The sequence below is a fragment of the Pleurodeles waltl genome, chromosome 3_1 (genome assembly GCF_031143425.1).
Source record: "Pleurodeles waltl isolate 20211129_DDA chromosome 3_1, aPleWal1.hap1.20221129, whole genome shotgun sequence".
In the NCBI taxonomy this organism is placed as follows: domain Eukaryota; kingdom Metazoa; phylum Chordata; class Amphibia; order Caudata; family Salamandridae; genus Pleurodeles; species Pleurodeles waltl.
The window spans coordinates 20,907,599-20,926,554 of NC_090440.1; the positions used below are offsets into that span (position 1 = coordinate 20,907,599).

Sequence of the window (18,956 nt, forward strand, 5' to 3'; positions counted from 1 at the left end):
GAGGTGAGAGGCGGGTAAGGAACACTGGGGACAGTGTGAGGCTAAGTGCACATGGCCAGGAGGTGCCATCCAGTGCTTAATTTGTAAACATATAAGTGCCAGGGCCCTCTTAAGGATGCCACCACAACTTGCAGCATCCATTACCTCTTCCAGTGCTGCCAATGCAGTACAAACACAACTACTAGCCATTGCACTCCTAGAAGTGTGACAAGTCAGACTATTCCAGGCCCCCTAAGCTATATGACTGGCTTGGGCAGGAGGCACTTGTCATTTTAGTGTATATTGAATTAATAAAGAACTATTGCTGTGCTCCTCTCTAAATTTGAAAAGAGCACCACCATGTGGCCGCCAAGTGCCAGTGTGACAATTAAGTCCTGGTGCTGAGCACTGGAAACCACCGGCTCAAATTAAGCACTGGTGACATCATAATTCACTTGCTTGGAGTGGAGAAGATATTATTCCAGGTGATTCTACTGTCATTTTCTAACCAGGTCCAGACCTTTGCTGCCCTGTTCTCCATCCATCGACAAGACCCAACTGAAAGTGTGATAAACGTACCTCGAGATTCGTGGAACTCCAGCGTGACTCGGGCATCGAATCCCAGACTGAAGTAGTTATTGAAGACATCGAGTGGGAGCTGGGGAGGAACCCAAGGAGGATAAATAAAGGAGCCATCCATGTCTGCTGCTTTCTCACGTTATATCTCCCTATCCCTTGTCTTGCATAAGTTACCCACATCGCTTTCCATCCCCACAAGTTATAAACACAACATGACATCTGAGTGACAGATGGTCGACCACAGAAAACACTACATGCAAAAGAAAGACACCTTAACACAGATACTCCAACCACCACAGGAAGACCTCCATTGTATTATGAAATAAACTATCACAACCAAAGAAAAAACACCTTGCCACAGAAAAACTAACAGCGAATAGACGAACCTCCCACGGAGGGAAAAAAAAACGCAAACAAGTTAGAATACTGCACTATAGAAACGACAAAAGAGGATAAACAGAGAAGAATTATTAACCAAATGTGTAATACCTTGTCACAGGAAAACAATCACCATCAAGGAATAATACTCAATTGGAGAAGAACCTACAACCACTGAAAGAACAGCCGACCACAGGAAGAGCAGCCGACCACAGGAAGAGCAGCCAACTGCAAAAAGAACAGCCAACTGCAAAAAGAACAGCCAACTGCAGGAACGACAGCCAACCGCAGGAACGACAGCCAACCATAGGAAGACTAGCCAACTGCAGGAACAACAGCCAACCATAGGAAGAACAGCCAACCCTAGGAAGAATAGCCAACCACAGGAAGAGCAGCCAGCCAAAGGAAGAATAGCCAACCACAGGAAGAACAGCGAAACATAGGAAGAACTGCCAACCATAGGAAGAACAGCCAATCATAGGAAGAACAGCCAACCACAGGAAGAACAGCCAATCATAGGAAGAACAGCCAACCACAGGAAGAGCAGCCAACCACAGGAAAAACAGCCGACCGCAGGAAGAACAGCCAACTGCAGGAAGAACAGCCAACCGCAGGAAGAACAGCCAACTGCAGGAATAACAGCCAACTGCAGGAACGACAGCCAACAGCAGGAACAACAGCCAACCATAGGAAGAACAGCCAACCATGGGAACAACAGCCAACAGCAGGAAGAAAATCTAACCACAAGAACAACAGCCAACTACAGGAACAACAGCCAACAATAGGAACAACAGCCAACCACAGGAAGAACAGCCAGCCACAGGACGAATAGCCAGCCACAGGAAGAACAGCCAGCCACAGGACGAATAGCCAACCACAGGAACAACAGCCAACCACAGGAACAACAGCCAACCACAGGAACAACAGCCAGCCACAGGAAGAACAGGCAACCACAGGACGAATAGCCAACCACAGGAAGAACAGCCAGCCACAGGAAGAACAGCGAAACATAAGAAGAACAGCGAAACATAGGAACAACATCCAGCCACAGGAAGAACAGCGAAACATAGGAACAGCCAACCACAAGGAGCACAACCATCCATACTAAGAACCACAGAAAACCTGCAACCAAAGCACTAGTGGTCACGAAACACAACCTGCATCCAAGAAAGGACACCCTACCCGAGAAGAAAATACAACTAAGGAAAGAACACTACCATTAAAAAACATACAAGCAAGACAAGGTAATGCTGTCAGAGAAGAACTTTCAAGTAAAGTAAGGACACCTACAGAACGTAAAATGTGCAACCAAGGGAAGGAAACCCCCCCACAAAAGACTACCAAGCAAAGCAAAAACGTTCTACTGTAGAAACTCCAACAATCAAGAAGAACCCAAAATAGAGAAGTTCTTGAAACCAAATGAACAATGCCCTGCAATAGGCAAATAAAAAAAGAAAAAAGACCCACTACCCAGAGGAAAGTAACCCTGCAGCCAGGGGCCAACGTACTTCAATAGCAAGGCTTGTAGGTAACCTATAACCAAAGAAGGTCTGGCACAGAGAAGCACTGACACCCAAAGAAAAAACACCAAGCCAAGAGAAGAACCTAGAATGAGTAGACTGGAGAAAAGCCTACTAACAAAAGAAGTAAGTCTGACCAAAGAGCAGCACCTACGATCAAAGAAGGTATCCTACAGCAGAATGAAAAAAAGCTAAAAATGCTTCATGAAGCATAAATACAACAGGAAACTCAGTAGCAATGGAAAGAGCCGTACAGAAGAAGAACCTATGACCAAAGGGAGAAGTATGAGGCAGAGAGAAAACCCTACAACCAAAACCACGGTAGAGGTTTCTAAGAGCTTCTACTGCTTTGGGAAGGGACGTGTAGAGGGTTTAAGCTTACCCTGCAGAGCCCACAGCCAATGGAAGGAACCCATGCTATAGAGCATGGATACTCAATGTATGGCCCGCGGGCCACATGGGGCCCCCTGACCTTTACATGCAGGAAACAGGAGCACTGGGCAGCGGTTTACTCGACTCAGCACTAATAATAAAACAATATTAAATAAACAGCCAATCATTTATTTCAAGCTTAATTGGTGTTAAAGAAGGGAAGTAACTAGGGAGTCCTGCGATTAGCTTTTGAAACACCTTCGTTTTTAAAGACATCTTGCATCAAAAGTCTGAAAATATGATACACTCTTAAAAATTCAAAAAGTGTATTTAGTTAACACGCAGAACCTTTTCACCTTAGTACAATGTATTATATCAGTGCATTGAGAAGTACTCATTTAAAAGTGATAGTTTTCAAACATGAATTTAGAAAACTTAATCCTTCCCTCCACCCTGACACCAAGGCCAGTAGTAAATTTAAGAGGCAACTCCGTTGTTATGTGGACTTTTGGGTGGCCTGAGTTCCTACTGTTTATTAAATCAAACACATGAGCAGGTTTTGTACAACTCACACCATGAAATCGCCTATTTATGGGTCTTCTTATATGGGCTAATGAAAAAAAGGAGGAAAAGTTAACTTAATTGCCTAGGATCACACAATTTGGAAAACTTATAAAGCAGGGATTAATCCCAGGTTTTCTGGTTTCACATTGTTAAATTCAGCCACTAAAAATATATCCTTTTCTTTGCCTATGCCTACCTTAGGGCCAATCCCCCCAGAGCCCTTGCCAGACCACCACCACGCTGACATCAATGTGGTCCTAAGACACCTCACAGACCAAACTTTTTGGCCCCTGGGAAAATGTTTGTGAGTCCCCATGTGTTATGTTGCGCTAGTGATGTAACTAGCAAGTGGGATGAGGACATTAATAACGATATGCAAGGGTGTGATATAATGTTCTCTGCTCTGAGGGTCCTAATTGTGTGGCCTCGTGTTCACGTGGACTCAGGTAATAAAAGTTCCATCCGGACGGGCGTGCAGCAATTAGACCCTCCGTCTGATTTATTGAGGGGGGGCAGGCCTCATTCATCGAGCACTCATGATACCTCCCATAGCAAGCATCGTGTAGTGTAGCACTGTGTTGGATATACATCCCTTACGAACTAATTGGTGACGAGGGCGAGCCAGCCCTCCATTTGACATCCCTGAGCCGCTATATGCTCAAGTGCGGTGGCTGCGAGCTCCAGTAGGAGGCGCAGTGCTGCTGCTGCGCGGGTCAAGTCCTCACTCCCACTTGGACGGAGGCTGCACAAAGTGACCCCAACCTGACAGAAACCAGTGCGGGCCGTGGTGGGTTCGATGAGGCCTTGTTATCAATGCAGCCAGGGGTAAGGGTCAAACCACGCGGGCTAGCTTGAAGAACGCAGAAAGGTAGTGTCAAGACACCCCAGTGCCCAGAGCCCTGCAAGGACAACGCAGTAGAGGGGAGACCCCACATAAGAACACCCACAAAATGTAATGTCTGCAGGCCCCACAGCAAGCACATAAAGGAAGTGGAAGTCAGCTCCTGCACGATGAGCAATACATAAAGAAGCTAGGCCCTGTAAAGGGTACCAGCCAGCCCTTCCACCCTGTATTAGGCTGGAGTACACCAGGAAGGAGTATCACACATCCTAGCGGAGTTCCTGAAGGTGTTTAAAGGGATAGGTTGTCTAAAAGGGAAGGAACTCTAACTTTATACAGATCGCTCCGTACAGCTGGTTGCCCTGTGCCAAAGAAGAATAGCATTCCACCTGAGACCCCAGGTCAAAAAGGAGCTTCAAAAGCTGGAAACTGCTGGTATAATAGAGAAAGTGACTGGGCCCAACCAGTGGGTGTCCCCAATAGTAGTAACCAGGAAACCCAAACAACCAGGTGATGTGCGCCTATGTGTGGACATGAGGCTGCCTAATGAAGCGATCAGGAGAGAACACCATCTCACCACCACTGTGGGTGACTTGCTGGGTGAGTGGAGCATGCTGGTTCTCCAAGGTTGACCTTCAGTCATTCTATCATCAGCTCATCCTGACCGAAGAATCACTCTACATCACCACTTTTTCAACCCATGTGGGGCTGCAGCGATAATGCCGGCTGAACTCTGGCATACCCAGCGCCGCAGAGGTGTTCCAAAACACCATCTGAAAACTACTCATTGATCTTCAAGGTGTGATAAATGTCAGTGATGATATCCTGGTGTTTGCGAAATCCATCCCAGAGCACAAAGAACGCCTAAGGAGTGTCCTCCAAAGAATCCAAGACTCTTGACTCACCCGTCATAAAAGCGAGTGTAAATTCTTAAAGCAGCGACTAAACTTTTTCGGATATTTGTTCTCTGTAGAAGGTGTCGCCCCAGACCTGGACAAGGTGCGAGACATCAAGGAAGCTGCACCACCTGCCATTGTCAGAAGTTTGCATCTTCTTGGATATGGTCAACTACTGCGGCCTTTTCATCCTCGATCTGACCACCCTAACGCAGCCTCTACGGTAGCTCACTAAGTCAGATACTCCATGGCACTGGGAGATGTACAGGAGTGAGCCTTCCAAACCACCAAAGCCACTTTGTCAGCAAACACCATGCTCATGTACTTTGACCCACAAAGAGAAATTACAATCGCTGTGGATTCTGGGTCGAAAAGATTAGGGGAAGTTCTCACGCAACGGCCGAAGAACGGAGAGTGGGCCCCCGTGGCATTTGCTAGCCGGTCACTCACAGACACAGAACAAAGATACTTGCATTTGTATGTCTACGGCTGGCCGTTTGTGTTCATTACCGATCAGAAACCCTTCATTCCCTTTTTGAGAGGAACTTCCTAGAAAGCCCCAACCGAGGATCAAAACGTGGATGCTTCAGCTCCAAGAGTACAACTGTCAGGTGGAGTATCGACCCGGCATCATTAATCTGGCAGATTATTTATCAAGGTATCCGTGGGCAGTGATGATCAGAGCGGAAGAGGACGCCACCGAGACAGAGGAATATGTTTGTACATAGTGGATAGGTCTCGACCTCTGTTGGTTTCGATGGAACAGATCCGCCAAACCACTGCGGAAGACCAGTGCCTGCAACAAGCGCTACATGCAGTCCTGAACAACAGATGGCAGCGGGTCAAAGGGAAGTGGGCCCAGAAAGCCCCAGAGGGCCACTGCATCTTGGAGAGTCTTTACAACATTCGTAACAAACTTGCTGTTGATCCAGATGCCTGTCTCCTTTAGGGACATCGGCTGGTAATCGCTGCTAACCTTAAACCTCAAGTTGTGCAACTTGCTCAAGCTGGCCATGAAGAAATAGTCAAGACGAAGAATCGATTGCGCACTAAGGTGAGTTTCCTGCTCATGGATGACCAGGTAGAGATGCTCGTGAGATCCTGTCTGTAGTGCCAGTCCACTGGCAGATTCCCCAGCTCCTGCACCCGTGATAACTGAACGTGGACCTCAAGAGCCCTGGGTGTGTGCCGGCCTCGATTTCTTAAGTCTGCCAGATAGAAGGTATGCAATGGTGATCATCGATGACTACTCGAAATATCCAGAGGTGGAAATCATTGCAAATTTCACACGCAACTTAACAACCCCTTGAATGGGCCACCTATTTGTTCCCCTGTGAGAACAGACCGACCCCACACTCCACAACGGGGCAAGCCCCTGGGCACCGGCTCATAGGGAGAGCGGTGCTGGAGTCCATACCGCACCACCCTGAGCGGGTTCCTGCTTCAGTGCACAGTCAGTGTGTTCTAACCCCAATGGTCCAACGCCCCAAGCCAGTTGGCGCCGCAGAACCAAACCTTCTCACCTCCAAGTGGCTGATTTGGGGCTGGTGAAAGATCGGTTTCCTGGCAGAAAATTCTAGTTGCCTTTTGAAAGGTCCCCATGGACCATTACTCACATTCATGGCATCAGTGACCCCCCGGCGTGGAGAGGTAGAAGGATCCAGGGATGTTTCATATTTCAAGAAGCTCTGTGTGCCTTGATACCACACCGGAAGCTGAGGGGTAGAAGTATGACCTCAATTACCCCAGTGACTGCTGCAAGTAGTGAAAGAGGAGGTGTAGTTTAGTTCAAAGTTACCAAACTAGCTCAGTTGTAGTTGTTCGTGCATTACACACTTCGGCCACCAGAGGGCAACGTTGCTCCTCTGTGGTAATATTTGTTTCCAAGTGAGGGCGTGTTTTCTAGAGCTGGAGGTCACTCCCTGCCACGAGCTTCCAGGAGCCGCAGCCTTCCAAGCCCCCTGTGCTGAGGGCCTGCAGTAAGATGTGAGTACGTGGGAGGTGAGTACTGCTGGGTCCATACAGGTGTTGTGCAGATTACCAGCAGCCTCTGAAAGCTGGCTGTGTGTGCAAGACACTGTCCTGCAGTTACTAGCTCTGTGTGCTGCTGGGCCAAGAGACTGCCAGGCATTTACTAGCAGTCAGTAGAGACCACGGGCTGGCTCTGTGTGCTGCTGGGCCAAGAGACTGCCAGGCATTTACTAGCAGTCACTAGAGACCACGGGCTGGCTCTGTGTGCTGCTGGGCCAAGAGACTGCCAGGCATTTACTAGAAGTCTGTAGAGACAACGGGCTGGCTCTGTTTGCTGCTGGGCCAAGAGACTGCCAGGCATTTACTAGCAGTCACTAGAGACCACGGGCTGGCTCTGTTTGCTGCTGAGCCAAGAGACTGCCAGGCATTTACTAGCAGTCAGTAGAGACCACGGGCTGGCTCTGTGTGCTGCTGGGCCAAGAGACTGCCAGGCATTTACTAGCAGTCACTAGAGACCACGGGCTGGTTCTGTTTGCTGCTGGGCCAAGAGACTGTCAGGCATGTACTAGCAGTCACTAGAGACCACGGGCTGGCTCTGTTTGCTGCTGGGCCAAGAGACTGCCAGGCATTTACTAGCAGTCACTAGAGACCACGAGCTGGCTGTGTGTGCTGCCAGGGCAAAAAGACTACCTGGCATTTACAAGCAGTCAGTAGAGACCACTGGCTGCATGCAGGCTCTGTGCGTTGCTGTGTGAATAGACTGCCAGGCAGTTACAAGCAGTCAGTACAGATTAGAGGCTGGCTCTGTGTGCTGCTGTGTGAAGAGACTGCCTGGCATTTACAAGCAGTATGTAGAGACCACGGGCTGCAGGCTGGCTCTATGTGGTGCTGGGTCAAGAGACTACCAGGCAGTTACAAGTAGTCAGTAGACCACAGGCTGCAGGTTGGCTCTGTGTGCACCTGTGTGAAGAGACTGCCAGGTATTTACAAGCAGTCAGTAGAGATCACAGGCTGCCTCTGTGTGCTGCTGTGGGAAGAGACTGCCAGGTAGTTACCAGCATCCTGTAGAGACCACAGGCTGCCTGTGAGAAGTATGCTGATATGAACATATTACATACAAAAGTAACTAATGCTGGCTGATGGGTTTGCCAAGGTTACAACAGACACCGTCAGTAGGGTCCGCGCCGGATATGACGCCCCAAAATAGGCGACCCAGACTCTGAAACTCTCTCCTCGTCAACTTGCAGGTCCCGCCCACAGCTTTAGGAGGAAATTCCAACATTTGTTTAATGATGAGTTGGACAAGTCACCTGAGCGTCCCACAGAGATATGATGACAGAGATATGATGAGGATACAGGATTATCTGATACCTGGAGAGCACGAGCTGGCGTACAAAGGGGATAAAATATATCCCGCGCGCTTATCAGACCTCTCTGCAGTGTGGCAGAGCCACCCATTCCAGATCAGTGCACGGGGCCTGGATGGATGCTGGATGGTGGATTACTAGGAGGCGAAGAACTGAAGTCCTTGGCTGTGCACGAACTGCGGTAAGGGATGCGCACGAGGCTTTCTTGTGAGCTCTGATATGACAACTAAATGGGTGAAGAACATCATTGTAAAGAAAAAGGTCCCTTGCCCAATGGCTTCTGAAGAGGACTCAAGAAATAGAACATTTGGTGCACAGAACAAAATCTGTGGCTGAGACTTTAAAAAAGTGTTAAGAATTTAAAAAAGAGATTCGATCAAAGGTGGAAAGTTCGATGGAAGCTCAATGAGCAACATCACAATGAACACAGAGCACAGTTCACTATGAACACAGAGAAAAAGAAGTGGTGAAATAGTGGCACATAAAAGCAAAGGAGAGAGAGAAACCCGATTAAATGTATTGTGGAGACAGAGGACGATATAGAGGTGGGACGGGTATTCCTCGGCTTCCATTAAAAGCTAGGTAAGAAGGAAGAACTGGTAGGTCGTCTGGATATCAGACGGTGATGGAATGACAGGCAGCTACCCCAACTAGAGAGCGGGAGTTAATTGGCCCTGATGTGGGAGATCGCAAATAGCAGGTCGAGTAACTTGAATAATCTACTCGACCATAACTGTAATGTACCTGACCTATCTAAAATTGTGTGATCCTAGGCAGATATCCTAGTTTCCAGAGTCGCCTTTTTCTTCATTCTCACGAGTGCACCTTCAAATATGTGAGCTCAGCATTTCTGCTGCACAAAAAAACTTCTCTGTTTGATTAAATAGATAGACCAAACGTTTGCTCTATGTATAAAAATAATCTAGCCCACATATAGGCGACACGTGATCCATTACATTCCTCTTAGTTTACTAATTGACTGTTTAAACATAAACCTAGAAACACTGCTCTTTTAATAAATATATTACTAAAGCATGCTGTGGTTGCACACTGCCATTGACAGACAGAACATCTCCAAGAAATGTCCCAAAACTTTCCCACTAACTTGCAGCTTTACTGATAAAACTATATAATGTATTAATCTGTGAAAATCGGGTTTTAGAAAACATATTTATTCTTTGCACAGCCCCGAGTAAACTGTTCTGATTTGTTTTAATCCTGTTAAAATATATACCTGATAAAATATAGCTCGCCATAGCGAGTGGGCGAGTAGAATTTTCGAGGCCTGAATAGGGCCGTAATGAGTCTTCAAAATGTAAAAGCTTCTGGTTTGAACCAGTATTCCAGGTGATATATATATATATATATATATACTGCCCACAGGTAAGTGGCCCTTCATTGTGGGGACCAGTGCGGGACTCCGCCTGGTCCACTGTTGTTGAGTGCATTGCATTTGTCTCGTGTTCCCCTTCGGCTGCATATGCATTGCGTGCTTTGCCCCTAATCATAGGTGCTGACCCTCGCTGGCGGCCGTGCAACCGGAGTTGTGCTATACTCTGCCTCGTATGGCACGGCTGAAGTTGTGTCAAAGTGTGTGACCAGGGAGTCTGGTGCAAATAAAGTCATTGCGTACCAGACGTGGTAAATCATCCCAGTGAGGTAAGGAAATGAAGTTCCTTTTGTGACTGGATTGTCTAGACTGACTCAAGTCATTGAGCGCTGGACGTTGCGCCTCATTCCAGAGAGGTGCGGGATTTACGTTCTCCGTGACGGCGTCCGGGATTGTCTGGTGTGGTTCAAGTCATTACACACACCAGACTAGTGTCTTTTCCAGAGGAGGTACCACATTGGGAATTGTCTTTGATGTGATCGTATTAAATTCACTACAGCAGTGCCGAGGAGTGCGGGTACTCAGTACCGGACAGTACTCGCCCATTTAAAGCACTCACTGTAAGCTTCTTAGCGCTAGGCAGGGAGGTTGGAATGGAAAAAATGGTTAATGACGCAGCACTTGTGACTTTCCATTGATATTTCTACCAGAGACACTTTGCTTAAGTGATGCCAATGAGGATGAACGGTGAAGTTATGTCATATCAAGACATATGCAAATTAGAGGGCCCTTGCCTTTGCACTTTCTGTGCAGGGCCCAGAAATCCTAGGGCCGACCCTGGGTGGAGCTCAGTACAGCTCGTTCTGTCTCAACACCGTGACCAGTGGCTGAGGGCCACTGGAACCTGGACATCCTGCTGGACTCCTCGGCGCACTCTGCACCCTGGCTATAATCTGAGGGTCACTGGTGCCTGCTGGACTCCTCTGCGCTCCGGGCACCGTGGCCAACGGCTGAGAGTCACCGGTACCTGGACAGCCCGTTGGACACCTCTGCGCCCTCTGCACCGTGGATATCTGCTGAGGGTCACCGGTATCTACACAGCCTGCTGGACTCTTCTGAGCACTCTACACTGTGGCCAGCGGCTGAGGTTCATAGGTACCTGGACAGCCCGTTTCACACCTCTGCGCCCTCTGCACCGTGGATATCTGCTGAGGGTCACCGGTATCTACACAGCCTGCTGGACTCCTCGGCGCACTTGGTACCTTGGCCAACGACTGAGGGTCACTGGTACCTGGACATCATGTTGGACACCTTTGGGCACTCTGCACCGCGGCTATCTGCTGAGGATCACCGGTATCTACACAGCCTGCTGGACTCCTCTAGGCACTCCTCAAGGTGACCAGCGGCTGAGAGTCACAGGTACCTGACAGCCTGCTGGATTTCTCTGCTGGACTATCAGGACAGCAGGTGTCTGCTTGGGTGGCCATCGGTCCAGGTGGCAGGGTGCTTCTCAAGTACTCACTCTGGGAGGACAGTTGGCCCAAGCGTGCCGATGCCAAGACCGGTCATTCTTTTTGACTTCAGACCCAAAATGGGCCAGAATTCGCCATAAGGTTATCCAGGACTGACCCGGAGCGCATACGTCTGTTCTTTGTTAAAAACACTGTCCCATTTCTCCCCGGAGAAAGCAGAAACTGAAGGAACAAAGATACCTTTATGCAGTAAATGGTGATATGTTCTAAAAATCAAAATCTGAGCATCAGTCCTTCTTTGGCACAGTGCAAAGACTACAGGATAACATTCAGTAGACCGGGCCAATGCATGTCGGACTCCACCATGAACAGAAGGTTCCTTTAAGCAGACATCATCTACCAAACACCATCCACCTTCAGAAGAAGGATGAAACACCATCTACGAAGAAGTCGCCTTGGACTCACTGGCACCCTCTAAAGGAAACGGATCTGCTCTAGGAGTGGGCTAAATATTCTGTTCCGCCGGTGGAACTGGTGGAATTTTGTAGACACTGCATTACGCTTATGATGCAGAGTTTGGCAAAATTACACAGATTGCCGAGTGGAGGAATTTTTTCTTGCACGTGGCTCAAAAAAGACAAGTTGGCCAGCGCCAACAAGATTTGGTGTCCACTAGCGTGATTTTTGGACAGTAGAAGGACAACCAGCAAATATTTTCCAACACAAGTGGTTTCAGATGGTTGCAACTGTTTGTGGTCAGAAGGCTGCAGCTCAAGTAGAAAATCTACTCTACCGGAAGCAAAATCAACACTAGTAGCTGCACCCTCTAGCGTGCTGCAAGGTGCTGTTTGCACTGAATTTTCAGTTTGGAATTTCCTCCAAGCACTAAATCACAGCGCAAATAGCACAATGTGCCTATTTCTGCCCATTGGTGGAACTCTGCAGAATCAGAGTTTTTATACAATTCTGTGGAATTCCGCAGAGTCAAATTCTGCCCACACTTAGGGCCTCATTCCGACCCTGGCGGTCATGGACTGCCAGTGCCGGGGACGGAGGAAGCACCGCCAACAGGCTGGCGGTGCTTCTGGGGCAATTCTGACCGCAGCGGTAAAGCAATGGTCAGAAAAGGGGAACCGGCGGTTTCCCGCTGGTTTTCCCCTGCCCCAGGGAATCCTCCACGGCGGCGCTGCAAGCAGTGCCGCCATGGGGATTCCGACCCCCTTCCCGCCAGCCTGTTCCTGGCGGTTTACACTGCCAGGAAGAGGCTGGCGGGAACGGGTGTCGTGGGGCCCCTGGGGGCCCCATTCTGATTTTCAGTGTCTGCTGCCACTGCACCCGTCGCACACCAGCAACTCCGCCGGCTCCATTCGGAGCCGGCTTCATCGTTGCTGGGGCTTTCCCGCTGGGCGGACGGGCGGCCTTTTGGCGGTCGCCCGCCCGCCCAGCGGGAAAGTCAGAATGACCGCTGCGGTCATTTGACCGCGGTGCGGTCTTCTGGCGGTCTCCACCCGGCGGGCGGCGCCCGCCGGGGTCGGAATGACCCCCTTAGTCTGCTCCAGATGGCACAGGCTGGAGAGACCAGAGGAGACTTCATAACTCCACCCAAGGCTGCCAAGCAGGGTCTCTCCAGCCCCACAAACAAACAAGCCTCCAAGCCTCAGGCTTCCACAGGGAGTTAGCAGAGGAATATGACGACTGCCAGAAAAGTGCCCCCACTCTCCAGAGCACAGTGCTGCAAACTTTATGGCATTTATCTAGAGGGTCTTCACACAAGTCTCCTGTTAATGTACAGTGGATAATTTCTCGAAATTATTGAACTGCAGGATCCCTTTCACATCTGAAAGTAAAACGCCATGCCCCTTTAGAATGTATTCATTACACTCCTGAATGGAATGTAACCAGCATCACTGCAACAAAATGTACTCTTGTACTTCCTGTATACAATGCCTGCATCACAGAGACATCAGCACAGACATGATCCTTGCTATAGAAAACCTTCAATAGATAGAAATTACCCAAAAAAGCAAAGAATCCGGGTCAACACCGCACTGCACCGAGCCTGTACATGTGAATTAACACGGCAAGGCATGCATCTCAACATTACAAACGTAAAGACGTGGGGGGATGAGTGATGTGATGGAGTGGGCGGGGTAGTCAGCGGAGGGCAGAGAAGGATCAGGACGAATCACTGGAGGCATGAAAGGGGAGGGGAGAGTCACCGGAGGTATGAGAGAGAGAGAGGGAAGAGTCATCGGAGGATGAGAAGTTACTTACCTGCAGTAACAATCTTTCTGGTGGATACCCTAGTCACTGCAGATTCTCCAGCTTGTGAGTATCCCACAGGCGTCAGACTGGATCCAGAAATGTTAAAGCAGCACTCCTGCAAGTGGTGCTGTGCGGCTCTGCACCAACGGCGTTCCATCCAGAAGGGACAAGTGAAGCTGCATTTAAACACCACCGATGCGTGCTGACGTGACTTGCTCCCTAGCTGAATGCGGCAAAAGATGCAGAGCCCATCGGCAGATTTGCATGACCAATGTGCTGATCTCTTGTTTGGAACATATTTAAACAGAAAAGGTATCATCTATACATAATAGAGAGACAGGAGGGTTGGTGAGTAATGTGCAGTAATATAGACTATCCATCAGAAAGATTGTTACCGAAGGTAAACTTGTTCTGATGAATACTTCTAACCGCAAACTCCTCATCTAGTGAATAGATATCATAGTAGTACTTCCCCAGGTAGAGGGTCTACGAACTGGCTCAGGGCAAAAACTCCAGCAGGACCAAGACAGCAAAAATGCCTGACTCAACGGAGCTGTTTGTCAAGGCACTAGTGCTTTGAAAACATGTTTAACCACACCCATGCAGCCGCCTGACAGATGTTCAGGACAGGCACTTCAAGTGCTAACACAGTGGTAGCAGCTTTGGCCCTCGTGGAGTGAGCGCACAAGCCTTCTGGGGCCTGCTTCTTTGCCAGTGCATAGCAGATCTTTATGCAGAGAACAATCCATTAAGACTTGGTCCATTTTCGCCCTGCCTTGCCCTTCATTGCTCAGGAGAACCCTACAAAGAACTGGTCGGCCACTCTATGTTTCTTGGTTGGATCGATATAAAAGCTTAGTGCCTCCTTAGGGTCCAAACGATGGAGTCTCTCTTCCTCCTCAGAGGGGTGAGGTGAAGCACAGAATGCCAGAAGGGCGATAGCCTGTCTGACATGAAAAGGTGATAAAAAAGATTGTCTTTGAAGTCAGACGTCTTTAAGGACGAGACTGCAGTGGCTCAAAAGTGGTGCATCTCAAAAAGCTGAGGACTAAAATCACACCCCATAGCGGCATCACAAATGGTTTTGACACAAACAAATGTTGCAAACCTTTTGAAAACATCATTGCAACAAACTATTTAAATAGCGAAGGCTGAATTGTTAACATGCTGAAGGACAAGTTACTTCCCTTTGGTAACGCCTTATCTGGTAAACAATATCTAGTTGCAGATTCCTTACCTTAGAATTTCCCCAGGCATCAGTCTGAGTCCAGAGATTATTCTCAAGAAGAACCTCTGCCCGTTGTTAGGTGGTGTTGATCGGCTCTGCCTCTGTTGTCAGCATCATCTGCGCCAGATATGATGTCCCGGGTCCTATATAGGTGCCACCCTGGTGCACCAACATCAGTTTCCTTTCACGACTTTCCACGCCAGAAGCACAGAGCCATTAAGAACACTGACCACTGGTGTGTCAAAACTAGGGCCTTAAAAGGGAGTCCCCGTCCCTAGAAATCAGTTTGCGGAACAAGAATGATGGGAGGGTCGGTAAGAATATGCAACTAGATACTGACTACCAGAGAAGGCATTACCGAAGTAACTTGCCCATCTGATGGAGACATCCAGTTGCAGATTCTTTACCTTAGAATAGCTACCCACCCAACATGGTTCTGCAAACTAAGATCATACTAGAAAGTCCCGCAGGACCGATCAGGCAAAGTGCCTGTCCCTACAGAGCGGATTGTCCAGGCAGTAGTGTTTGGTAAACGTGTGCGGAGATGCCCATGTTGCCTCCTAACAGATGTCAAGCACTGGAACTCTGCATGCTAACGCAGGGATCGCAGCTTCAGCTCTGGTAGAATGAGTACGCAAAGCCTCAGGGGTTTGCTTCTTAGTCAGTGCGCAGCACATTTTAATGCAGAGTACGTCTCATCTGGATATGGTTCTCTACTCCACTGCCCGACCTTTCTTCGCACCCACATAACCAACAAAGAGTTGATCATCCACCCAGAACTCTTTGGTACGAACAAGGTAGAACGCCAACAACAGGCATATACCATTTTGGTGGACAGACGCCTGGCTGCCAAGATTGCATTACAGACTTCAGGCGGAAGGTCAAAAACCTGTCAACTGCCATCACTCAACCTCCCCACAAGAAGACGGAGGCTGGACAGGTTCGGGTGGAGAACCCTCCCCTGCGGCTGCAACAGAAGATCCTCCCGGAGGGGCAGTCTGATCAGAGGACCGATTCCATGCTCAGTAGCTCAGAACACCAGACTGTCCAGTCCGGAGCCACAAGGATTACTTGGGCCCAGTTGTTCTTGATCTTCTTATGAAATCTGGGTGGAAGTGGTATAGGCAGAAAGGCTTACAGGAGGCCTGAGTTCCACTCAACACAAAAAGTGTTGCTGAGCGATTTCCGCCTTGGAAACTCCAATGTGAAATACTCCTGACATTCCGTGTTCTCTGCGGAGCGAACAGATCTAACCAAGGCTCTACCCACTTCTGAAAGAGACCTTGCGTCACGGCCATTCGTGATTGACAAAGCATTGTTGGCTGAGTTCGTCCACTCTGGCATTCAGAGAGCCCGTCAGATGTTGAACCACCAGGGAAATGCCCTGTTGTTTCAGCCACCTCCAGAGGTGCAGAGCCTCTTGACAATGGGTTCACCCGAATTGTGTTATGGGAGCAGAAAGGACCAAGGAGGTGCTATGGCTCTTCTAACTTTGAATCGTTCCAAGGCAGGGTTGTTGTTTCTCCAAAAAGACAACATACATCAAATGTATTTGTTTTAGGGGGATCCATGAAGGATCCTTGACCATCCCTTGAGAAGCCTGTAGACCTCCTCCAGGTGTGATGCCGAAGGGCCACACTAGTACCCACTGGTCAGCCCGAAGCAGTCAGTCATGTTGAGTCCAGAGCAAATGAAAAATTTTGCAGCATCATGACCGTCCTGAACAGCCTAGGTAAAGAATGCCCAAAGATTGCCTGGACCAGCGGCCAAGACTTTTGCCACTGTGTCCCAAAAGGCATGAAAATAGTGGCCCAGGAGAGAGCTGGAATTCACAGATCTGAGGGTGAGGCTGGTGGGAGAGAACATTCTCTTCCCAAAGGACTCTATGTGTTTGGATTCGCGATCCGGCAAAGTAGTAGGGATTAATCTTACTGGTGGACGCCTGCATCACCAGCCTCTCTCTTGTAGGGTGTTGATGAGAAAGGCTAGGTCACCTGGTGCAGGGCGACGGTGACGCAGAATCGGACTGTTAACAGGAGAACCTAAACAAGGTTTCAACCAAGTACCCAAAAAGTATCTGTAAGGAACTCATTAAATGGTAACAGTGGCCCTCTGGGAGCCAGACCAGGAGTACTTCAGTCAAAGCATTAGGTCTTTACGTCTGTGGTGGGTAGCCGTAAGTATAGCTCTTCTGCCGCCCTTCGCACCACAACAGTGAAAGTGGCACTTTCCATCATAGCAGGACGAGAAGAGAGCACAAAGACAGTACCGGGGGGAAGTATGGAGGCTACTGAGAACCCCGAACCTTTTCATACCAGTTTTCATCATCATATTGGGGAACACAGTTGTTCTCCTCATTATAGTTACCATTCTCTCTGGGTCTGTGCTGAAAAGATCTTGTAAAGTCTGGGCACTATTATCTGGTAAGGGCAAAGTGTAGGACTCCAAAGAGTTGACAGGAGACTGTGCCAGTCAGAGCTGGATGTGATCTCGGCTGAGGTCGCTGTGGATTCTGCTCAGAGTCAGATAGCACTATGGGTGCACATCCGCCCCCCCCCGGCATCATCACTGGCGGTAATGTGAAAGGAACTGGTTCAAGTGATAGCACTGGAGCCGTTGCTGAAACTAATGCTGGTCCAAAGGAAGAGATGGTGCCAAGATGGTCCCGCCGGAGGAAGTCCATCTGGAAGGCCCATGCACATCCCTAGGGCTGGAGGCACGCAAGGAGGAGCTGATGAAATGCCGAGTACCTACAGCTTGGCTTCTGTGAAGATATTTATTTGCTGCAGCATCACGGACGGACCTGGGAATTCAGGGGACACAAGACAAAATTCGGAATCTGCTCCCGTGGAGATCGGAAGTGAGACCCGCTGACGCTCTTGCACTCGCTCTGGAGGCAGAGAGTGGCGGGGAATGGCTGATTTGCTCTTTGACTTTATGAACTTTTTCTTGGACTTTTCCAAAGCCTTCAACTACCATGTAGATCTGCCTCGGAATGATTACGGGAGCAGCAACTGGACCTTCCTTTTGACCTCACCCAGTCATGGCATGGAGCCTAGTGTTTGGCGACGTAAAGTTTGGCCTCACTATCCCATGTGGCCTTCAGATTCATTTGGGCGCAGTCGTCACAGGCCCTGTAGTCATGCTCCGACCCCTAAGAAAGACAAACAGACTTTGTGGGGGTGCATCACAGATATCTGTTTGCTACAGTCCCTACATGATTAAAACCCTTTTGTTTTAGGGGTGACATTTGACCTTATTCATTAAATAATTTTGTTCAAAATATTCTGCCAAAGACGAAGAGAACTCTGGACTGCATCTGGAGGTGTGGGGGGGGGAGAATTTACCTCAGCACACATGGCACTTATATGCACTTCTGGTCGTGACTTCCAGAATAAAAGAACATCGGAGCTGTACGACACAGCAGCACAGCTTTCAAGTTTCAAGATCCAGTCTGAGGCCAGGGGAATATTCACGAGGGGCCACATGTACAAAGATCCGGTTTTGTGACTCGCAAATTGTGATGTACAACAGTGTCAATGACCGTGTCTGCGACTCGCAAGGGGGTTGCACATGCCTTACCTCATGATTATTCATGAGGTCGGTCGCAGTTTGCGACCCCTTTGGGAATGGCCGCCCTCACAGGCCCGTTTTCCTTAAATCAAAAATTAAAAGTTTTCTTTTCATTTTTTCAGAGTAGGAAGTGGTCTGTAGGAGCACTGCCTGCTCTGAAAAAATATTTTCGCTGCCATTCACAAAGGGGAGGGGGTCCCAGGGGGACCCATTCCCGTTTGAGAATGAGTTACCACCAGTGTGAAACTGGTGATAACTGCGACTGTTTTTTTGTGACCGCATTCACGGTGACAAAACAATGATACATTGCGCTGCGACTCGCAATTAGTAAGGGAACGCCCCTTCATAATTGCGACTTGCAAACTATTTTGCGATTCGGTAAACAGATTACCGAATCGCAAAATAGGCTCTGTACATAGCAAAATGCTTTTTTCCTGTCGCAAACGGTCCGATTCTGCGAATCAGGCCATTTGCAACAGGAAAAATGGTACGTACATGTGCCCCAAGGTGAGGCGTCATAAGGTAGTATCCATCAGAAACAAGAGTTACTGAATGGGAAGGGAGGGAGGGTAACTGGACAGATGAAAGGGAGAGAAGTCACAAGGATAGGAGGAGAAGTCA

The 18,956-nt window shown here is 48.8% G+C and overlaps 1 protein-coding gene across 15 annotated transcripts in view; it reads right to left on the bottom strand.

Moving 5' to 3' along the window:
* DGKZ (diacylglycerol kinase zeta) overlaps window positions 1-18,956 on the bottom strand; it is a 731,702-nt gene that overhangs the window by 219,585 nt on the left and 493,161 nt on the right. For all 15 annotated transcript variants that reach the window (XM_069221731.1, XM_069221725.1, XM_069221730.1 and 12 more), the window contains one exon: window positions 559-637. In XM_069221731.1, coding sequence (XP_069077832.1) covers window positions 559-637 — 79 coding nt within the window. The remainder of the gene's footprint in view (window positions 1-558; window positions 638-18,956) is intronic.